This window comes from Phragmites australis, chromosome 7, assembly GCF_958298935.1.
Source record: "Phragmites australis chromosome 7, lpPhrAust1.1, whole genome shotgun sequence".
NCBI lineage: Eukaryota > Viridiplantae > Streptophyta > Magnoliopsida > Poales > Poaceae > Phragmites > Phragmites australis.
This window is the reverse complement of record NC_084927.1, coordinates 22,249,583-22,273,315: the sequence shown is the minus strand read 5'-3', so window position 1 is coordinate 22,273,315 and position 23,733 is coordinate 22,249,583. Positions and strand designations below refer to the sequence as shown.

At 43.6% G+C, this 23,733-nt stretch overlaps 3 protein-coding genes across 4 annotated transcripts; all 3 read left to right on the top strand.

The window, feature by feature from the left end:
* Positions 1-6,836: 6,836 nt before the first annotated feature.
* LOC133924214 (protein PHLOEM UNLOADING MODULATOR-like) lies at positions 6,837-10,696 on the top strand. Of its 2 annotated transcripts, XR_009910785.1 has the most exons (5): positions 6,837-7,275; positions 8,515-8,909; positions 8,989-9,182; positions 9,379-10,043; positions 10,252-10,696. XR_009910785.1 is itself a non-coding variant. In XM_062369653.1 (4 exons), exons 1-4 carry the CDS (start codon positions 6,941-6,943, stop codon positions 9,772-9,774), a joined length of 1,320 nt encoding a protein of 439 aa, XP_062225637.1. In that variant the 5' UTR covers positions 6,837-6,940; the 3' UTR covers positions 9,775-10,047. The 2 variants fall into 2 exon arrangements, 1 of the variants encoding a protein (XP_062225637.1); XM_062369653.1 differs by lacking the exon at positions 10,252-10,696 and having other exon boundaries at positions 9,379-10,047.
* A 249-nt stretch (positions 10,697-10,945) lies between these two features.
* LOC133924211 (protein SET DOMAIN GROUP 41) lies at positions 10,946-15,359 on the top strand. Its single transcript, XM_062369651.1, has 6 exons — positions 10,946-11,359; positions 11,731-12,501; positions 12,891-12,930; positions 13,007-13,107; positions 13,895-13,993; positions 14,392-15,359. The coding sequence occupies exons 1-6, from the start codon at positions 11,321-11,323 to the stop codon at positions 15,337-15,339; spliced, it is 1,998 nt and encodes a 665-aa protein (XP_062225635.1). The 5' UTR covers positions 10,946-11,320; the 3' UTR covers positions 15,340-15,359.
* A 1,633-nt stretch (positions 15,360-16,992) lies between these two features.
* On the top strand, positions 16,993-18,127 carry LOC133924213 (stress protein DDR48-like). The gene has a single exon (XM_062369652.1). It carries the CDS (start codon positions 17,131-17,133, stop codon positions 17,818-17,820), a length of 690 nt encoding a protein of 229 aa, XP_062225636.1. The 5' UTR covers positions 16,993-17,130; the 3' UTR covers positions 17,821-18,127.
* Positions 18,128-23,733: the final 5,606 nt, after the last annotated feature.

Genomic DNA, 23,733 nt, shown 5'->3' with positions numbered 1-23,733 from the left:
GGAACCGCTCTCTATGACCCTTTAATACCAAGGCGCCACACGTCTCGCTACCATCCGACCAGTACACGACTACATCACTAACTGCATGTTGCGTTTAATGTCCTCCCTCGTAGGTGACTTAGGCATTTTGCCTAACCGCTGTACCGGCACTCCCAAAATCCTAAACCACCGGAGGGCTGAGGGCCCATGGTCATAGAGCCAAGGGTTGTCGGAGGCCCTACTCCAAGTACCGCGACGACGGCCGCACCATGGGCCATCCTCGAGAGGCTCATGGCTTCACCAGTCTAGACCGAGGACCATCAGGCTCAGACCCCTTTGTGACTCATGGCTTCGGAGGGGTTCCAGAGGCCATGCCTTCGGGGCCCTCCTGAAAGTGCATCTAGCCCCTATGTGTGGTTTTGGTAATTAATGACAATACCTATGGACTAACAATGGTGTTGAGTTTGTTAGTAGGTTGTTCCATAGGTGATGCATGGATGAGATATGCATGAGCTTTAAGTGAATGGGGAGAATGAAAATGCATCAAGATGAATGAGCTCAAAGTGATGCTCGGGTAAGTGATGACAATGCTTATGGACTAACAATCATATTGAGAATTGCTATTAGGTTATTCCATAGGAGATGCATAAATGATGAAGCATGGATTCTTTGAGAAATGCCATGAGTTCAAATAATTGCATCAAAAGTCATTGAGATTTTAGTGATGCTCATAAGAAGAAGAAGAAGCTCAATAAGATTAGCAATAAGCTTGAAGGCTAAGTTACTTGTGGAGATCAAGTAACTAAAGGTATGCTTGTCAATAGAGTTTTATAGACTAACCCGTGTGCTATGTGTTTAAGAATGAGTGGGGTTAGGTTCTATATGAAGATTGACAATATGCATGAAGGCTAATAAGTTACTTGTCGAGATCAAGTAACTTAAGGTATAAATGTTGTCATTTAGGTTTTATGGACTAACCCATGTGCTTTGTGCTTGAGAGTGAGTTGGGGTTAGGATCCATAAGAAGTCATAAGTTGAATTGAAATCATATATGCCAAGAGTGAAGAACAAGAATGGACTCCATATTTGATAAAGTGAATTTCTTCAAGATGTCGAATACAAAGTGGTTTTCTATGGCAAGACGGTGAAGGGCAAGCAAGACTCGGCTGCGATGGACCATCCGTGGTGAAGGGCAAGCAAATGGCTTGGCGCCGAAGGACCAAGGCGGTGGTGAAGAGCGAGTGAAGGCTTTGCGCCGATGGACCGTGCGAGGCTATGGAAAGCTATGGATGATTCACATAAATCATATGAAGAATCAAGAAGAGATGGAGTGAAGATTTTATGGAAGTTAGCAACCCTCAAGGTTTGAAAGAAAGAAGCGGTACTTCAAAGTTTTCAAAGGCTCAAATTGGTTCAAATGTGTTTTATCTTTGAAATTGAGTCTAGGTATGCCGCACTATTAAGAGGGATGCAATGTGAGTTAATTGTCGTATCTCAGTGCTCAAGAGTTCCCAACCAAACCCAAAGTGAGAGTTTGTTGTTAAGAGTCCAGAGCGGAAAGTACGGAAGTGTCCAAAATGGGTTTTGGAGTGTTCCTAATTTTATCCTATGTGTTTTAGGTCATGAATTCAGTTGGGATGTGTAGCCCTCTGAATAAGCTTTCCATAGAGTCCAAAATCGTCGAAATCGGACTCCGGGATCAAAAGTTATCGCCGTTTTTCGGAGGTCAGCTGTGCTGTACTCGGAGACTCCGGTGAAGACCGGATTCTCCGGTACCTGGAGTGGCCGGAGACTCCGGTGTAGGCCAGATATTCCGGTAAGTTCCAGAAAAGAGCCCAACGGCTAGTTTTTTGAAGTGGGCTATTTATACCCCACTCACCCCATCCTTTGGGGCTGCTGCAAGGGCACGAAAAGAACATCCTCTAGAGCCAAAAGAACTCCTTCCCACTCCAATCTAGTGTGTGATTTGAGAAGAAAAGAGAGTTGGGTTGTGAGATTGGAAGATTGAGTGCATGTGAGCTAAAATCCAATCTTGAGCACTTGAGTTCTTGACAAGAAGTTCTCGAAGCGTTTGTTACTCTTAGAGGTGAAGCCTCCTAGCCGGCTAGGTGTTGCCCGGTGAGCTCCCGCGCGTGTGGTGAGCCGCGGGAAAGTTTGTGAAGGTCGATCTCGCCTCCGAAAGGGAAGAGATAAAGCTAGTGGATCGAGGAAAGCGGTTGAAAGAGACCCGGCTCCTTGGAGCTTCCTCAACGGAGACGTAGGATTCACGGTGGTGAATCCGAACTTCGGGAAACAAATCTTTGTGTCTCCTCTCTTGTTTCCTTATTTTTATGTTCTTGCTCAAATCTTTGTGCATATTGCTCGATCTACTTGTTTGTGTGTATTTGAGTGTAGGTTCTTCGTGAATCTACTTGGAATCATCTCCGGGAACACACGACATCACTTGGTTTGAGCTAGAACTCTCTACTCATTAATTTTATTCAGTTTCGAGCTCAGTTCTGTGCAGAACCCGGAGAATCCGGTCTTTACCGGAGTTTTCGGACCTGTACACACCGGAGTATCCGGACTACACCGGAGTCTCCGGTGAACAGTAATTTCAGGTATATGAACAGTATTTTCAGCCTTTTTCAATTTAAGTTTTATTGCATATCTCTTGCTAGAATTGAGTAATTTTTGTCACCTTAGGATTGTAATTTCCACAGTTATTTAGGGTGATTGTGCACTAGTTGAGCCTAGCATATTTAGGTGTTTCTCTTGTGAAAAACTCGTTAGTTTATATTCCGCTGCAAGTTTAGGCCAACGGTAGAAAGGGTTGAATTTTTGTAAAAACGCCTATTCACCCCCCCTCTAGGCGACATCATTGTCCTTTCACCTCCGGACTCCTAGAGCCATCGGTCATTCAGAAACATCAACTGGGAGGGGTCCGTAGGCCGCCCCCACTTGCAGTGAAGTAACCAACATTTAATATCCATTAAGTGATGGTTGCCTGATACGCTGGTGCAAGTGGTGGCCGTTTGACACGCTGGTGCAGTGCGATGCCGGAATAGACGACCAGCCGTTGGGACAACCACCTCACTAGCCATAATGATAAATTTATGGGTTTTCCCTATGCCCTGCTATACAAAAAAGAACTTGTATGCCTACTGACCTCATATGAGCATGTTTGTACGTTTACACTCTGAATATCAGTATAAATACTGACTCTTGGCCAGCAAGCTAAAGAGGACAGATTTCCCTGAGAACTTCAAGCTCTCTTACCCTCTCCACTTCTCATCCAAGATTGAACCACTCCTGTGTGAGTTAGTTCTCGCCACACTTTATTTGTGGAAAGCATTTTCTTTCACCGACACATACCTTCTTCCTCCAAGTGGTTTACGTGCCTCCATAGCGTCCATCCAGCGCTTCGTTGTTGCGCTTTGCCTCCCCGATTCCCGCAACATCCCATGCTCTTCACATACCGGCCTCCACCGTCACTCTCATCCCCAGCCACCTCGCGGTGCCGCACTCATCATCACAGCAGCGGGTGGTGGTGCCATGGGCGCCTTGCCACGGCACCTGTCTCCGCTCTCTCTTCACATTCACAAGTCATCCCTGAAACATGATGTCATGCTTTTCTCACGGAGAAAGAACAAGTTACCAAGTAGATAGTTCTAACTTTTTTACCTTTGGAATTTTTTCTTGGGTCGGTCAGGGGAAAAAGAAACATAGGCAAAAAATTTGCCCAACAAGGCCATTGGTCAGGCCGGGTCACCCAATCAATGATGTTGTGATGGGCTAGGCGGGGGAAGCTTGAGACCAAATGAGATGGAAAAAGATTAAGAAGCTATGAACAATATACTGTGTAGGCGGTAAGTGAAAGGACAATGATATCGCCTAGAGGGGGGTGAATAGGCGTTTTACAAAAAAAATCGCCCCTTTTTACGTTGGCCTAAACTTACAGCGGAATATAAATTAACGGATTTTTCACAAGTGAAAAACCTAAATATGCTAGGCTCAACTAGTGCACAATCACCCTAAATAAGTGTGAAAATTATAATCCTAAGGTGACAAAAATTACTCAATTCTAGCAAGAGATATGCAATAAAACTTAAATTGAAAAAGGCTGAAAATACTGTTCATATGCCTGGAATTACTGTTCACCCCCGGAGTCTCCGGTGTAGTCCGGATACTCCGGTGTGTACAGGTCCGGAAACTCCGGTAAAGTCCGGATTCTCCGGTTTCTGTACAGAACAGAGGCCGAAACTGAATAAAATTAAGGAGTGGAGAGTTCTAGCTCAAACCAAGTGATGCCGTGTGTTCCCGGAGATGATTCCAAGTAGATTCACGAAGAACCTACACTCAAATACACACAAACAAGTAGATCGAGCAATATGCACAAAGATTTGAGCAAGAACATAAATCAAAGGAAACAAGAGAGGAGACACAAAGATTTGTTTCCCGAAGTTCGAATTCACCACCGTGAATCCTACGTCTCCGTTGAGGAAGCTCCAACGAGCCGGGTCTCTTTCAACCGCTTTCCTCGATCCACTAGCTTTATCTCTTCCCTTTCGGAGGCGAGATCGACCTTCACAAACTTTCCCCGGCTCACCACACTCGCGGGAGCTCACCGGCGACACCTAGCCGGCTAGGAGGCTTCACCTCCAAGAGTAACAAACGCTTCGAGAACTTCTTGTCAAGAACTCAAGTGCTCAAGATTGGATTTTAGCTCACTTGCACTCAATCTTTCAATCTCTCAACCCAACTCACTTTTCTTCTCAAATCACACACTAAAATGGAGTGGGAGAGGTTCTTTTGGCTCTAGAGGATGTTCTTTTCGTACCCTTGCAGCAGCCCCAAAGGACGGGGTGAGTGGGGTATAAATAGCCCACTCCAAACAACTAGCCGTTACTGTTTTTTGACAGAACTGACCGGAGTATCCGGTGAACACCGGAGTATCCGGCCCTAAATCCAAATACGGCGTCAGAACGGTCACAGAATGTGTCAGAACTAGCCGTTATGCTCTTTTCTGGACTTTTACCGGAGTATCCGGCCTACACCGGAGTCTCCGATCGGCACTAAACCCAGAAAATAGCCCCGGAGACTTCCCGGAGTCTCTGGCCACTCCAGGTACCGGAGTATCCGGACTTCACCGGAGTATCCGGACTTCACCGGAGTCTCCGGCCTTTCCAGGTACCGGAGAATCCGGTCTTCACCGGAGTCTCCGAGTACAGCACAGCTGACCTCCGAAAAACGGCGATAACTTTTGATCCCGGAGTCCGATTTCGACGATTTTGGACTCTATGGAAAGCTTATTCAGAGGGCTACACATCCCAACTGAATTCATGACCTAAAACACAAAGGATCAAATTAGGAACACTCCAAAACCCATTTTGGACACTTCCCCACTTTCCGCTCCAGACTCATAACAACAAACTCTCACTTTGGATTTGGTTGGGAACTCTTGAGCACTGAGACGCGACAATTAGCTCACGTTGTATCCCTCTTAATAGTGCGGCATACCTAGACTCAATTTCAAAGATAAAACACATTTGAACCAATTTGAGCCTTTGAAAACTTTGAAGTACCGCTTCTTTCTTTCAAACCTTGAGGGTTGCTAACTTCCATAAAATCTTCACTCCATCTCTTCTTGATTCTTCATATGATTTATGTGAATCATCCATAGCTTTCCATAGCCTCGCACGGTCCATCGGCGCAAAGCCTTCACTCGCTCTTCACCACCGCCTTGGTCCTTCGGCGCCAAGCCATTTGCTTGCCTTTCACCACGGATGGTCCATCGCAGCCGAGTCTTGCTTGCCCTTCACCGTTTTGCCATAGAAAACCATTTTGTATTCGACATCTTCAGAGAATTCACTTTTTCATATATGGAGTCCACTTTTGTTCTTCACTCTTGGCATATGTGATTTCAATTCAACTTATGCCTTCTTATGGATCCTAACCCCAACTCACTCTCAAGCACAAAGCACATGGGTTAGTCCATAAAACCTAAATGACAACATTTATACCTTAAGTTACTTGGTCTCCACAAGTAACTTATTAGCCTTCATGCATATTGTCAATCTTCATATAGAACCTAACCCCACTCATTCTTAAACACATAGCCCACGGGTTAGTCCATAAAACTCTATTGACAGGTCATACCTTTAGTTACTTGATCTCCACAAGTAACTTAGCCTTCAAGCTTATTGCTAATTTTATTGAGCTTCTTCTTCTTCTTCTTATGAGCATCACTAAAAGCTCATTCATCTTGATGTACTTTCAATCTTCCCATTCACATAGAGTTCATGCATGTCTCTTCTCCATGCATCACCTATTGAACAACCTACTAACAATCTCAACAACATTGTTAGTCCATATGTATTGTCATTAATTACCAAAATCACACATAGGGGCTAGATGCACTTTCAGTAAGCACAACCGCACCAGTAGTTAGTTAGTGCCCTCACTACTCACCAACTCCTACGAAAAGGGTTGATGCGTTGCGCTGAGCTACAAACCGTGCGGTCGCAATGAGTGAAAAGCGTAGATGAATTGTGGCTCCTTGTCCCGGCAACAAATGTGAGGGTCGGGCGGCTTGTCCGACGTGCCATATTTTTTAATTTTTAAAATTTGTAAATATATACATGTGTTTTAAAAAATTGTAAATTTATACTCTTGTTGTATGGCAGAGTTTAGATTTACAATTTTTCAAAACAGTCTATATATTTTAAAATTTCGAAAATAAAAAATATATAAATAAAAAAATCCCAAAGTGCCACGGGCGTACTTGGACCTGGCCGCGGAGGCTTGTCGGGCCGGCATGGCGTGGCACGACGAGAGCAGCGGGCTGAACAAGTAAGGCTCGAGGCACGACACGGCCCAAGTCCCACGTCTACCTCACATTTGTCATTTCGGCGTCCCGAACTCCGGTCACCGATGCCACTCCATGACCAAGTGACTTCTTCCTGAAACCTCGCTGGCGGCCATGGCGAAGGCGAAGGCACCGAGGCCGAAGCCGCCGCGGGCAGCCAGCCGACGACTCCTCGGTATTGGCGGGCTAGGCATCGCAGCGGCGGCGTACGTGGGCGTGGACTACCTGCGGTACCTGTCGCCGGCGTGGCACGACCGGCTGCAGCCGGCGCTCTGGGCGGCGCTGGCGCTCGCCGCCGCCGCGCGGGCCCCGTTCTACCGCCACTGGGCAGCCGAGCTGCGCGCCGCGCTTCCCTTCCTCGGCTCCATCGCCTTCATGCTCGCCGCCTTCCTCTGCGAGGCCATCTCCGTCCGCTTCGTCTCCGCCGTCATGGGGCTCCAGTGGCACAGGTCAGTGCCTTGTCTTCTTGGGGAACCGGGGCCGCAGCCGTCGCGATGTCGTTTTTTTCAGCTGTTTGAGTTGTTTTTGGGACGAGGTGCCCTGGATCTCGGAGAGATTTCAGCTTTTGAGTTGCAAATTTTTGTTTAGGTGGGTCGTGCTCAAAGGTACGATTCGTGTAAGGATGTGAGATCTTGCAGAGTTTTGCTTGTATTGGCGAGCTTTAGGGCTTTTGTTAATGAGTCTGGGAAATGGTTGAAGCTTCAAGGCTGATATTTTGGCTGGTGGTCATGGTGTAAAAGATTAGGGAGAGACTAGCAATTTGCGGATCTTGGAGAAATATCTTTGTAGCTAGGAGGAATAAAGAATCATGTTTACCATGACAAATGGTCAAAATCTTGCCTAGGACTAGAGATTGATAGGTTGATTCGCAGCAGAAAGTAGCGTTTTTGTATATGAGCATCTGTGCAATTGGTTAAAATTGGACTTTATTGATTGATTGTTGGTATTGACTAGATAGATTAAGTTCTGCAGATTGTGAGTTTGTGACAACAAGTGCTTCATCATCATCGTTAACCTTGTGATGCTGTCAAGAGTTCAGCTTTTAATTCAATAGATTGTTGGCCTGGAGCTTCTCAGGCTGTTCAATAGTTGTGTCTTTGTTGTTCTGATTTAAACGGTGACTTGCATTCTAAAGATTAAAGTTCAAGTAAAGAATCATTGGTCTTTGGAATAAAGTGCATCTAGAAGTTTAGTGGGTAAGAAAGACGTAAGCATCACTTCAGACTTGGGGCTAGCAGATCCCTATAGACATAAGCATCAGTCTCAGTATATAATCAACATAAGTGATCTAACCCCTTTACTGGATTTAGTCCTATGCTATCCTGAATACATGTATGCGAGAACTTCAGATCAACTCTGATTTGACATAATTCTTAGATTACTAGTTTATTTGGTCACGGTTTTCACCAAATTATAACTGCATTTTGTGATATTTTGTGAACACAACTAACCTCTGTATGAAAAGATTGTTCTGCACTCAGAGGATAGAGGTTGGCTTTCCATTGACAAGGAGACAGTAGCAGTACTGCCTTTCTAACTTCGACATTTCTCCTCACATTACCAAATGTACCCTCTCTAAGTAGTTCAGTTGTGTGGACTTACCTTCTAGTCCACATACATACATACATGAAATCCTTCAAATCTACACAACTACTTGTAAACTGAAGTCTATTCAATTCTTTTGACAGATCTGCTGCTCCGCTTCCTGACACTGGTCAATGGCTGCTTCTGTCATTGAATGAGAAGCTTCCTCAAAGCGTGGTTGATCTACTGAGAGCTCATGTTATCACTCTTCACCATTACTTGATGTTGTTTATCATGCTGGGGTTCTCAGTGCTGTTTGACTGCATCAAAGCTCCTGGCCTTGGTATAGCCACAAGATATATGTTCACTATGGCAATTGGTCGTTTGCTTCGGACGATAACATTTATTGCTACTATTCTTCCATCTGCAAGACCTTGGTGTGCTGCAGCTCGTTATCGAATACCTGAGCATCCTCACCCTTGGGCACAAAAATATTATGTTCCATATGCTTCTGACTCAAACGCTATTCGTAGGGTCATAACGGATGATATGGCCTATGGTTAGTGCATTTATCACCTAATTGATATTTCAGTTTTATGCGATTATGGAAAGTAAACTAACTTTTTATATTTTTACAGCTGCTGTTCAAGCTTACCCAGGTGAATATAGGCCTGATTGGGGACGGATGAGCTTCCTAGTGGACATTTTGAGACCAACTCTTGGAGAAGGGCCATCATGGTACCATTTGTTGAAGAAAGCTAGTGGTGGTTGCAATGATCTTATGTACAGTGGACACATGCTTGTTGCTGTTCTTACTGCAATGGCGTGGACGGTATATGCTACACTTCCACTTTCCTGTCTTACAATAGCGAACGTTCCATATGTCCTGTAGTATCAGAAACTAAATTTCCTAACAAGGCCACCACTTCATTCTAACATGTCCATTACATTTGCTCAGATACTGTGTTATCCGGTTATTTCTAGCTTATGCCATCTTAACTCCATTTCCATCTGTTTCACAATCGTAGGAAGCATACGGGGGCTGGATATCCGTCGCGATATGGATTCTCGTCCTACACAGTGCACAAAGGGAGATACGCGAACGGCACCACTACAGCGTGGACTGCATCGTGGCGATCTACGTTGGTGTCCTCTTGTGGCGAATGACAGGTTTCATCTGGTCTGCCAGAGACGCCAGCCGAGCCAGAAGGCTTGCCAAGCTTGATGAGGTCCAGAGCAGGCTGATCCATGCTGCCAAGGACTCGAACATCGACGAGATCAGGGGCCTGCTGAAGGAGGTCGAGCTGGCTAGCCAAGAAAGGCAGGGATTCTCGCAGAGGGCGATCCTGGCCTTCGCCGCTGTGACAATCATGTTCACATTGTCATGTGTTCTCCTTGCCTTCACAATGACCAGCGACGGTTGATTTGAGTTTTGTCGGGAACCCCTGGATCTGAATGTTGGCCGATTTTCCCTGGGTCGCACTGCTGTTTTTCTACAGGATGTGGTTGCCCAGTGTCATTTGTTGCAGGAAACATGTTCCTACAGAAGTGGAACTTGAGTTTAGTGGCGTCAAAATTCATAGATGTTTTGCAGCTGCACGAGAAGCTGATGATTCTCGCTACCTTTTTGTGCCTGTAATTGCTTGCCAACTACACAAGTACAGAGGTAGAAGTAGAACAGCATGGTTTGCTGGTCAGTGTTTGTTGCTGTTATAGTTCAAACTTGCCTAACTTCGTAGCCTCGTAGGCCACTTGTGTAGTCTGCAGTTTTTTTGTCCAAACTTTGCCTAAGCTTAGATGCAGGGAGCGGTTTAAGACTATCTCTAACTATATTCCTTTTATTTCGTTCTCTAATTCCTTTTCTCGTTCTTATTTCCTTTATTTTCTCTTATCTTTAACAGCTTTTCTTCGAGCGGAATCGCGAAGGGAAAAAAAGAGAGAATCTTATCCTGAAAAGAATGACCTTGAAAATCCTGTTGTAACAGGAACTGTGAAGAAAAACTGTTGGAACGCTGAAGAGAACAAAATCTCTTCATGATGAAAATATGACCCTTGAAAGGAATCCCTTAGGCTAGCCTAATGTTCGGGTGGACATAGAGTTCCCTCGCGCACATCCGATCGAACAGCCCTCGTTTGTCGCCCTGTAAACTTTTTTATTTATATGATTTTTTCTAGGATTTGCAAACACTATGCTTCCATTTTGAAAGTTTACAAATCTATCGCCCGTTGACGTTGAACAGGCGACAAGAACCTGTCACATAGACATGTCGTCGAGGTTCTTGTCGTCCGGTCGGGCGATAGGAATATATATCTGTAATATTTCAAAATGGATAGACGTTTTTTCTAATTCCAAAAAAATATGTAAATAAAAAATCTCGCCTTGATGCTCTGAATTTGGAAGAAAATTCTATATGATCAGATTTTAAAGATCCTATTTTATACATACTATAAAAAAAAACAATATGGATTAGAGTTTCATAGATCCCATCCAATTTCCTTCTAACCTCGGACGCGCTCGGCAGGCGCAGCTTTACCACGACCCAAAAACATTCGTAGCCGGTAGCCCATCGAACCGTAGGTGGGCCGTCGGATTCTCTCGTCACCTTCTCCGGGACGCTGCTCCACTCGCCAGTCCGGGGGGGGGGGGGGGGGCGGAAACAAAAACACCCACGGCGGCGACGGCTCGCTCCCGCTCCTCTCCTCCTTCCACTGCTGCCACTACGCCTCCTGCCTCCGTTGCGGTCTCGTTCCTGGACGGCGCTGCGATCGATCAAGGCCAGCCTCTCCCCGAGTCTAGTATTTCTTGGTTTTATGGGAAGGTTTGGCGTTTTAAAATCTAGGTTAGCGACGACTTTGGTGGGCTGGGAGTAACAAATTAGCTTTGGGTTAAGCATCTTCTTTTCTTACCCAACCCGCTAGAGATAGATACTTGCGATTTCCCAACTGGTTGGCGCCGTGTCATCCTGGTTGATGGTGGAATGCGCCCCCGCTTCCCTTCCGGGCAATCAGGTGGTTTTGCTTGGTCCAGTTTGCTCCAATTCTTTCTAAGTCTAATCCGTTACATTTAGAGGACAACGTATGTAGTAGTTGTAGCATCAGTTGGTGTATTGAATCCGATGTATTCAGAGTATCAAAGCTCTCCATATAGTATATCCAGTTAGGCACTGGAGAATGGTTAGGTTTCTCTTGGAACATACGTATTGCAATTCTGATGAGTATTGGATTAGTTCTTGGCCTGGATGAGTTCCGGCCTCTGGGTGCCGAACAGCGAGGGTGGAAGGGGGTGGGGTTCGAGTGGAAACAACTTCAAAGAAAAAAAAAAATCTCTCTTTCTATTATTCTTTTCGTCGAAGTTCTGATATTTGGTTATGTGCAAACAGGACTTCGCCACAGGAAGCTTGGCAATGGAGATGAGAGCCCGGGAATCTGTAAACATGTCAGAGGACCTAACTGGGGCGATCACACCTTACGCCATCGCCCTACATGACACATTCCTCCACTCCCATTGCTCATCATGCTTCCGCAAGTTACCGCCACAATCCCCCTGTGTCATGTCTTGCCTGACGTGCTGCACTGTTCGATACTGCAGCTCTGACTGCTTAAGATCAGATTCTGGGGTGCATTCATCTTCTGGTGAATGTTATTTCTTTGCGGACCATATCAAGAAAGCCTCCCCCTCCTATGTTACTGAAGGAACAAGTGATTTACGTGCTGCCCTCCGCCTTCTTTATGTGCTTGAGATATGTGATCTTGTTTCTTCTGATTCAATCAACCACTCCAGTAGAATTGGTGGACTTTCAACTTTTGGTATTGAGGAAGCTCTGGAGGACGGTGAGGAGGTTGCTGACAGGATACTGGAGGGGAGCTTGTTGATGTCATCTGCTAGAAAATCAAGGGCACAGACTTCTGTTGGGCTTAAATTTGAGAGGATGGTATTGTGGGCAGTGATTACCAATAGTGTTGAGGTTCAGCTTAGTGAAGGGCTAGCTATGGGAATTGCAGTGTATGGTCCGAGTTTCTCATGGTTCAACCATAGCTGCTTTCCCAATTCTTCTTACCGGTTTGTTTTGGCTTCGAGGAATGAAGACTGTAATTCACACATATCAAAATCCCGTGTAGTCCCTTCTAGTAAAGAAGTTGTGGCAGATGCGGTAAAGGAAAATAATGATAATTTTATTTAGTACCTGCTAAACTTTTGCTTGCATCATACTAAGAGAAGATAATTGACTACTTTGCATATAAGTGTCCTTTTGTACATTGACATGGACATGGGTCCCAAACACACCTTTGGCCACCAATATCTGTTTTTATATATTTGTCAAACCAAAAAAAATATTATGAAAGTATCTTTTGAATAAGATCTACTAATGTCACTTCCATACGCTGGATCTAAGTATTTATGAAGACATTAACCGCTAAAAGTTTAAATAGGTTGGCTGCACACATTCTAGCTTCTAGGACAGCAGTTACTTTTTTTTTATTTACTTGAGGTATTATTTCTTAATGTACGGTGAATTATTGTGCTTTCTATTGGTTGCAGTGGCATGCTTGGCAGTACGAAGCATATGGTTCTACTCATGGTATATTTCATTATATGCTACTTTTATGTTGCAACATATATATTCATCATTGTAAACTTTTCCCATAATTTTTTAGCACTTTGCAAATATGGTCCAAGAGTTATTGTTCGTTGCACAAAACCAATTGACAAGGGAGATGAAGTTTGCATAACATACGTTGATCTTCTCCAGACCAGGGTACTGTTTTCTTGAATTTTTCTGAACCCAAATATGCACAATTTCTCCGATACATGAACAGTATCCGTCATATATTAGGTGGCCATATATTATTGTCTTGAAGAATTAGATCAAAATTGTGCATTGCATTGTAATGTGTGCAACTTGAGTGACTGCCACACCTATTGTTTAATGGTTCGTAACCAATTGATTATGTATTGGGCTGTAATTCATTTTCCTTTATTCATAAAAAATATCAAAGCATATAGGAGTAACACTGTTACTTAATATTGGTATTGCAGTTTCTTTTGAACTGTGGTTGTTGATGTATGATACAAATACAATGTGTTGATTAGTTGTGTATTGCTTGCAAAAGCTATATCTTGACTCACACAGTCACACCTACTGTAGTTCTCATTTGCAAATTATAAGGGCGTGCATGTGTGGAGGTGTTTATTACATACTAGTGTGTAGCTGTGCCACTTGATAAACTTGTCGACATGTCTTGAAAACTTTGTTCTCCCCACTTTCTCTTCTGAGAGAAAATGTAGACTAGCCCCTTTTATTTTGATGTTTTGGTGTAGGCTGGTACACTACATTACACATATTTCCCACTAATAATTAGTTAGCGCATGCTGTTTGTTTAAGTAAAGTTAAGGTAGTATTATCAGTATTTTTCCAAATCGAGGCCATACATTTAATGCCGATATAAAAATTAAAAGGAAACTTCATGTTTTTCTTACTGGTTGCATTTCGAATTAACTAGTTTCTTTGCTTATGTTGCCACACTCATAACATCTCTTTCCAGGAAGCAAGGCATTCAGATTTGTGGTCAAAATATAAATTTGTTTGCTCTTGCAAACGCTGTATTGCATCGCCAAAGCCGTACGTGGACCTTATTTTGAATGTAAGAAAATGTTCGCATCATTTGTTCGGAAGTTTTCATGTGCTTCATTTAGCATTGGTACTATGTTCACTAGGGATTAGAATTTTCCACTTTCGCATTACCATGCAATGTTCTGGAAACTGTTAGCAAATTGCATTGATTTGCTACACTGGCATGAAGCTTGCTTTAATTGTTTACAGTTCATGGATCTTTTGACCTTCAGTAACTGGACTACTGTGTTAACAGTGTTGTTGATTTCACTTGGTAGATTTTACCCTGACAATAGTTAATAAATAAACTATACTTGACGATAGTTAATAAATAAACTATACTTTCAGGAGTCACTAATGACAATATTTAATTTTAAGCCCATTTTATACATTTGAATTAATCAGTGCTGACATGAGTACCTTAATCAGTGCGCCTCTAGGGACTTGAGTAAACCAGAAGATGCTTCTGCAGCTCCAGCAACTGAGCATTTGGATGATGTCTTACAACAGGCAATATCTGAATACTCTTTGGGTGATGACCCTAAAGCTTGCTGTGATATGATTGAAAGCATGCTTTCAGAAAATTTGATGAGTGATGTGCAGCAAGAGGAACTTTCAGGGAGAAAGCATATACTACATCCTCTTCACCATATCTGTCTCACTGCTTACATGACACTTGCCTCTGCTTACCGGTTTCGTGCCCTTAGTCTAAAAACTGGCAGTTTGCATGGAAAAAATAGTGATGATTTTTTCAGAATGGCCAAATCTGCAGCAGCTTATTCATTGGTACTTGCAGGAACTACACACCATTTGTTCTTATCTGAATGTTCCTTTATGACACCACTGTCGCATTTTTTGTTAAGTGCTGGACAGTCCATGTTATTTCTTCTTGAGTCTATCAAGGGAGAGACGAGGCAAAATGTATCAGATGCTAAGTTCACTTTTTCTTCATTTCCAGTAAGTTCTACAAAACATGATTCCGTGCAGTACCATGAGTTCAGATCAACTTGCGAAGGGTTCGGCAAGCAAATGTTATCTTTGTCATTGCATTGTTGGTCATTTCTAGTCCAAAGTTTACCCTGCCTGAAAAAGATTAAGAACCCCATAGAATTCAGTTGGCTTGGAACAGCAGTATTTCAATCTCTTTATTCTTCTGAGGAAAATTATGCCAACCTTTCTGCACATGAACCAGCAGCTTTCACAGAGGGACAGAAGGAGCGCATTCTTAGTTTGGCTATTTGTTGTATCACCTATTGCAAATATCTTGCAAGGATATGCTATGGTCCACAACATTATCTGGCAGGTCATGCTAAAGATCTACTCGAATGTACTAAAAACAAATATCTCTGCCTGCTTGATGAAGAATATGATTCTTGATCTCTGTGTGGGTTTATTTACCCTGGGGTGGGTTTTTTGGAAATCTGGTAACGTACTAACGTTTGCTGGTAAGTGGTAACTCCACGAGTAAAGACAAAAATCATGTGTTCAGATTTTACTGACATGGTGACAGTTCCTTGCTATAAATAAAATAGAGATCTCATTCAACTCTACCAGACAAAATGAGCCCACTCAGTCAAGTTATTGGAACTGGTGATGACTCATAAGTCGTAACCCCTTCAAACCCTTACAGATGTACGAAATTGCGGATTTTCTGTTGAGTTCTCTGATTTTGCATTCTCTTTCGTTCCTTTGTTTTTCCTGATGTGAATCTCAATCTGATCAAGAGGATTTTTCTTTCTTCTGTATTTGTAGTTACCTTTTAGTCAGATTTAATCTTATCAGCAGGGATCTCCATTTTGCCTAGCGTAGTAGGGAAATATGTAAGCAAATGAATGGTGGTTATTGTCATGTAACTGTAACTCCTGCGTTATCTTTATGGTTAGTTCCACATCAACAAACTTTTTCAAAGTACTCAAAGGTAAGTAGGTAATTCAGAACTCAACTCCAGCAGCAAGCTTCTATATAGTGTTTACAATTAGTAAAACCACATGTTTCAGTTAACAGGTTTAGCTAACTGTATGTTCATGCTATATCAGTTTAGACTTAACTGCAACCAGCTAACCATAAACGCGGTAACTTTTGTCACTGAACACTGCTATAGGAAGTTGAATTGGTGTCATAATTGTCAGAATGGTAGTACTGGTTTCTGGTGACAAATAATTGGTGGAATATGCTTTGGTATTTTTCTTTACCTGTATTTCTGCTAACACTGGCCTAACCAGTGTGGAATTAAACACCGTCATAAATGGGCCGGCCTGTCTATTCCCAGCAGGGTCCTATCTACTTTAAGCTGGTGGTTCTGACTAAAAACACAAATCTCTCCTCTATGATCTAACAATATTTCTGTTTCGGATCTTTGTTATGGATTTAGTGTTGCACCATGCTGCAAACAACTAGATAGTATTGAGCTTTTCTTTTGCTCTTCTCATCTCATAGCATGGTTCTGTTTGTTGAATATGAGTGGTGCATAGTATATTTCTTCTTGTGACAATTTAAAACCTCATGTCTTGTCCAAATGCCATGATTTGGAGACTTGCTGACATATTTATTGTTGTGAAACTATGAAAACCTGCTGAACAGTTTCTGTTCAACATTATGTGTTGTTTGCTTACTTGAATCAGGCAATTCCTATATGGCTATATCCAACTATGCAAGATGTGAATACCCATTGGTCTATTGGGAATGTTCATATTTCAATGATCAACTAATGGAGATTTTATGTACATACAGATGTGGAAAAAAGATCAGTTCAGCTTGTGGAAAGATGTGATTTTTCCCATGTGTGTTTACATCAACTAAAATTTTATGTGGTTCATTGGCTATCTTTCAGGGTTCAAAAATCTATTTGTGGACTTAAATCCTTTTTTTTTTGTGTGGTCAAGTACATTGCTCCAGTTTCAGTTGTCGCTTGGTTCCAAGATCGCAGAAAGATCTCTACCTAGACAACAAACGAGCTGCTTTCATAATTAAGTGCCGTTCATATTAGCCACCCGTATTTCAGATTGCTGGAGCTCTGGTCTGATACAACAATTTAACTTTCGAACTGCGTATGCATAGCTAGTTACGTGCTATAAATACCTCCTACCATATGCAGATAGGCTTCACTGAAGCATAGTAGAACTAAGCATACACTTGTGTATTTTGTGATACATTACTTTCCTGTTTAAAATGGCAGACGAGTATGATCGCAGCAGCTACAAAAGCTCCGGTGCCAATGGCGATGAAGGTGGCTACAACAAGACCAGCAATGATGACTATGGCCGTGGTACCGGCGGCTATAACAAATCCAGCAGCAACGACTACAATGGTGGGTACAAGAGCACCAACACCGACGACTACGGTGTCGGTAGCGGTGGTGGCTACAACAAATCCAGCACCGACGACTACGGTAGCGGTGGTGGCTACAACAAGTCCGGCGCCGACGACGACGACTTAAGCAGCGATTACAACAAATCTGGTACCGATGACTACAGTGGCAGCGGTTCCAAGGACTCCAACAACACCGGCGACTATGGCCGTGGCGAGGACTACAAGAAGCCTAGCTCCAACGACTACGATAGCGGCTACAAGAACTCCAGCACCGGGGGCTATGGCGGCAGCAGCTACAACAAGTCGAGCACGGACGATTATGACAGTGGTAAGAACACGTCCAACACTGATGACTCTGGCAGCGGTGGCTACAAGAAGTCCAGCACGGACAACGACGACAATGGCTACAACAAGTCCAGCACCGATGACTATGGCCGCAGCGGCAGCTACAACAAGTCCGGTGCAGATGACTACAGTGGCGGCTACAACAAGTCCGGCTCCGACGAGTATACTACCGGGTCAGGCAGGAACAACTCCGACGACTACTAGAAACTATCAAGAAAGGGTATAAGTGTGTTCTTGATATAGTGAACGTGTCTGGGTATTACTGCTTCCCGCTAAAGGAATTACTATATACGATTGCCCTTATTTGGAAGATGGGATTATGTGTTATATGTGTATAGTTGATCGGTCCTATCTTAAAGTCGAGTGTCGAGGTGATCCTCAGTGTATAATATGCCCCCGTGTTTGTATATGTACCAGTCTATGCACTGTGCTTTGACATGCACAATATGTAATCCTTCTATGTCTGTAAATGCATAAATTGTTGCTAATATGGTTGGTTATGTTTGTATAATTATATATATGTACATCATGTGCCTACCAAATATCAAACAGGGAGTCTCATATTGATGTGGACTCACTGACATCTGACTTCGAAATAAACAAGTAAATTGTGTCCTCCGACCCCGATGGCAACTGCCTTTCTCACCGTATAATTACGTTCAACCCCTGCCATGACTCCGAACTTCAAGACGATGCCGTGGTCGATCGCATCGATTCTATGTGTACGAGTGCCTTGAGGTGTGTACCTGTCATTCGGTCGTTACACTGGGCATCTGCATATTCGTGTATCTGTTCTAAACGCGAAGCAACAATGCAGTCGAAAAGGATCGGATCAGGCCAAGTGTAGTAGCTAACGGTAACACTTGTTTGGCGAGAGCTGCTACTAACCGATAGCACGAACGCTACTCTACGCAGGACCGCCGAGCACTACCGGAAACGATGTGTATACCGAGTGCCTACATGTATGCCGAGTGCTATATATCGGGCACTCGGCAAACAACCACCTACGCCGAGTGCCAGACGAAAGCACTCGGTAAACAAATAGGCACTCGGTAAACACATAAAAAACACTCGGCAAACCATAGCACTCGGCAAAATTGAGAACAAACACTCGGCGAATTCGGGCACTCGGCAAACAGAGCGCCACGTGTCCCTCCGTTCGGCGGCTGACGGCGAGTGTCGTCTAACGGACACTCGGCAAACATAAATTTTTGCCGAGTGCTCGATATTAAGCACTCGGCAAACCTTTTATTTATTTATTTCCTTTTTGGTTTCCTTTTGTTCTCTTTTCTTTCTCGTAATAACAACCAACCAAAGGCCGCCACATCGATTCCGATACTACTACAGTATAATTTAAGAATGATATTGTTATAAATTTGGAGTTAGAATTCAGTCGTGCTTGAAGATTGAGATGCAGCAGATGTGGACTCCTGGGAGCGGCCCTTGGAATCAGTTGTGCTCTGTAAGAGAATAACAATTCTTCTTCCTTGCCTTAAAAAAAGGAATTTTCAATGCTTGCCAAGTGGAATAAGCAAAAGCAGATTAGCTTGACACACTAAGCTGCCCTTCTGATCTATGGGTTTTGCTTGGTTCATCGTTAAGTGCATCAGAGGAGGTAGCTGGTAGCATAGTGAGTAGTGGTGGAACAAAAAAGCGACTTCATTTGGTGATTCTTGGATGGATAACATGTTTGCTATGTTCCATCGAAATCTAACTTTATGGACAACTCTTTTTCATAAGAAATTATTTGATAGATATAAGTCAAATTTGATCTGCAAGTACATAAAATAACGAACAAAAATGGGTAGAAAAATATGAGACTTGCCATAGTGTCATGATATGATACGTAGAGGCCGAGATAAAAAATTGAGAAGGTTTCACAAAAGTTGTCACGTACGATGCTTAGAAACCGAAGCATCTCCGAGGAAGAATCGTGGTTTCGAGAGGGAACGGATCAGATTTGAACCCGAAGTGACGTTTGAATTGTCGTTTGACCTTGAAACTTTTTTTACACTCAACATAGAACATAGCATATTCGATGTTAAAATTTGGCATTTTTCTGGGTCAGTTTGCTATTTTTAATTCATTAAGTGCTTTTCTAGGCTTTTAATGGATATAAGTCAAATTTGATCTGCAAGTACATGAAATAATGAACAAAAATGGGTAGAAAAATCATATTCATGTTTTTGAGTCTATTTTTAGGCCTTAACCAAGAAATGAAAAGAAATTTGAAACATCTGGGCGGCAACACTCGACCAGCAACATTTAGCTTATTGGTTTGTAATTTAAAAAAAGCAAACGAAGTCAGAAAAACATGAGACTTGCCATAGTGGCATGATATAATACGTAGAGGCTGAGATAAAAAAAATTGAGAAGGTTTCGCAAAAGTTGTCATGTACGATGCTTAGAAATTGAAGCATCTCCCAGGAAGAATTGTAGTTTCGAGAGGGAACAGATTAGGTTTGAACCCGAAGTAACGTTTGAATCGTCGTTTGACCTTGAAACTTTTTCTACACTCAACATACAACATAGCATATTCGATGTTAAAATTTGCTATTTTTCTGGATCCGTTTGCTATTTCTAATTCATTTAGTGAATATGTAGTAAAAAAAAATTTCAGGTGTTTGCCGAGTGTCTATGCTTTACACTCGGCAAACCACGTGGTTTGCCGAGTTCCTCGATCTCACACTCGGCAAACAACTGGTTTGCCGAGTGTTCTAGATTTGACACTCGACAAAGATATAACACTCGGCAAAGCAGCGAATATAGGGTTTCCCGACCCCGCGCGCGGGGACAGATCGAAAACTGTCCCGCGCGCGACTCCCCTCCTGCCGCCGCCACCTCGGCCCGCCCCCGCCCCCGCCCCGCGTCCGCCGCCGCCTGGGCCCGCCGCCGCCACCGCCGCCAGCACCGTCGCCTCGCCCCCCCCCCCCCCCCGCCGCCAGCGCCGCCGCCCCGCCTCCGCCGCCAGCGCCCCCGCGCCCATCCCACGCCGCGCCCCTCCGCCGCCAGCGCCGCCTCGGCCCGCCGCCGCCCCTCCGCCGCCGCGCGCGTTCGCCGCCTCGGCCCTCGGCCCGCTGGCCCTCCGCCGCGGCCCTCCGCCACGCTGCGCCTGCGGCCCTCCGCCGCGGCTGTCGCGCGCTGCCCGACGCCGCCTCCCCCGCGCCGGCCAGCACCACCCCGCGCCGCCCCCCTCCGACGCCCGGCCCTCTCTTCCGCAGTCGTCCTGTAGCCGTGCTCTCGGCTGCTGCTGGCCAGCCAATCGGAACAGGAGCAGGCAAGAGAAGAAAGGAGAAGAAGAGCAAGGTAACAACCAAAAACGACCCCTTTGGTGAAAACATACTTCTGTGAGATCGTTTATTGCTCAGATACTTCTAAGTTCTAATTTATGATGGAATTTTGTGACTGTATTGGACGAAAGTGAGATAAAAATGCATGGTGCATTTCAATGACTGTTAATTAGTACATGGGAGTCTTAGATTATTCAAGTATTAGATGGTTTTCATGAGTTGCGGCAAAAAGTGGCATCAAAACATTCAGCAGTGATTGGTTCATGAGCTGTGTCATGAAGCAGGAACTTGACCTCGAGGCGCCTCAGTTTACTGTATCTCTCTGATGTGCCATCAATAAAAGCCTCACTTCTGCTAAGATATCTTCCCTTGCTTTTGTCAAAGATTAACACTCCTGTGTAAATATAGGCATTCCCTTATCTCCCTAATTAGTCATTCCAAAATAGGAAGTAATACATAGTAATGGTCCTGTGAGAATTATAGCTGGCTTTTAATCTAGAAGATCTGCAGGAACTATTCCAATTTCTACAGTTTTTATTTATGAAACCTCGGCGCTCAAAACTGCATTAGTATAAATTTGATCTGATATTGCTTTCATATAATCTTTTTTAGATACAATCTCTCTAAATGGTGGCATGAAGCTAAGTATCGACATCTAATACCAAATACAATGAGACTACTGTAATTTGATGTGTTCCCTTGCCATAACTATCTAACAGTGGCACCATATGAGCTCTCTGACAATTAATTTTTATATGTCATTTGAGACTGCTTTAGTTTGATATGTTCCCTCTCTCCAACAGTGGCACAGATCTCAATGACTTGAGTTTAGAATACATATAATTGTTTGGACACGAATATGTGGATATTGTTCACCAAATAAGATTATAAGAATATTAGTGTGACTAGTGCCAGGATGTTGGATTGGAGACAAACCATCGGATGTTCCAATGCAACATCTGAAATAGTGCTTGTAACATGATACAAGTTTGAGAGAGCATTTGTAAATAATTTTCACCCTTACTCCTTAGGGAACACAGTATTTGGGGGTGTGGTTGACAAAGGATGTTTTTTTTAGAATGAAAGGGTTTTTCTTCCCCGATCTCATCCAATATAAGTTTCCAGTTTCATCGCACAAGATGCTGAGCTCAATGGACCGGCAGTCTTAGAGTTACAAAAAATCATCACTCAACAGTTTTCCTGCTCACTCCCTGACAAATAGAGGTTAACGGTGGAATAGGGCGAAGCATACAATTACAATGCCTGCTAGATGAAATTATTTCAAAAAGAATATAGATGTGGTTTTCATGGGATATGAGACTCTAGAGTGGTTTAATCTTAATCACCATTATTTTACCTTCTTTTATTCAAATGTTTAGCCTAATATATGGATGACAAAAACTGAAACATTACGGCATTCTAAACTTGAGACTAATATATATGGCATTTGTATTCTATCTCATTTACCATATTTCTTCCATTAATCTTTCATGCTTACAATGCTAAATATAGGTGCTGTTTTCCATGGACATATGAGACTCTAGAGTGGTTTAGTCTTAATCACTATCATTTTACCTTATTTTAATCAAATGTTTAGTCTAACATATGGATGCCAAAAACTGAGATATTATGTCATTTCTAAACCTGAGACTAAAATCTGGTTTGCATGTACAACTACTCTATATTTGCAAATTTTCTTAAATTAGAACAAGCTGTTAATTTAGGGTTTAGGATGTGCATGTCGCGTAACCTATGCGTCTCCCGTTTGAAAGAGTTATGGTTATAAATATGCAAGTCTTTGCATATCTATAACCGTAACTGTTTCGAATTGTCCACATTTTTTGGACAGCCTGAGGATGTGTAGATTGGGTTCGTTTCAATGCTCTACTCCGATCGGAGACAGAGTTTCGGCAGCGTCTCCCCGTTGTTCTCCGGATACACATTGTCTTGGCTTGTTGCCGAGACGTGTATTTGGAGAACAGCGGGGAGGTGCTGCCGAAATTCTGTCTCGGATCGGAGTAGAGCATGGAAACGGCCCAATGTACACATCATCGGGTGGGATTAGGACCTATCTTTACCTATTAGATAGTTTGATGCATGCCGATTCCCTCTTATGGTAAAACACAAATATTTGATGGAAATAATTAATTGTATGTGTATGTTTCCCAATATGTTAGAGGATGGATGATCGTGAGTGGATGTACACTGGCCGCTCTAGTCAGGGTTTTTTGACCGATGAATGGATCCAGAAGACCGATGCATTCTTGGAATTAGCATTTGCTAGGCCAAATGGACCTCGTGGAACTTGGTGCCCCTGCAGTATTTGTGCAAACGCGCGTCAACAAACAAAGGAGGTCATGGGTCAACACCTTTGTAAGAATGGGTTTATGCCACACTATACCCGGTGGACCTACCATGGTGAGTCCGAACGTGCCAGAGAGGAGGTGGTGCGTCAACGCACCAATGACTATGATGTCGGGGTCGGAGACATGCTAGATGACTTCCATGACGCACATTTTAATGAAGCACGTATGGAGGACGTGCCGGAGTCAACCGCAAAGGCCTTTTATGATATGTTGTCTACAGCGCAGCAACCCCTTCACGGGCATTGCAAGGTTTCTCAACTGGATGCCATCGGACGCCTAATGGCTATCAAGTCCCAGTTTAGCTGCAGCCGAGAATCCTTCGATGCAATGCTGACAGTTGTTGGTAGCCTTCTCCCGGAAGGTCACATTCTGCCAAAGAGCATGTACGAGTCGAAGAAAGTCCTCCGTGCACTTAAGATGCCATATGAGCAGATACATGCTTGTCCAAAGGGATGCATCTT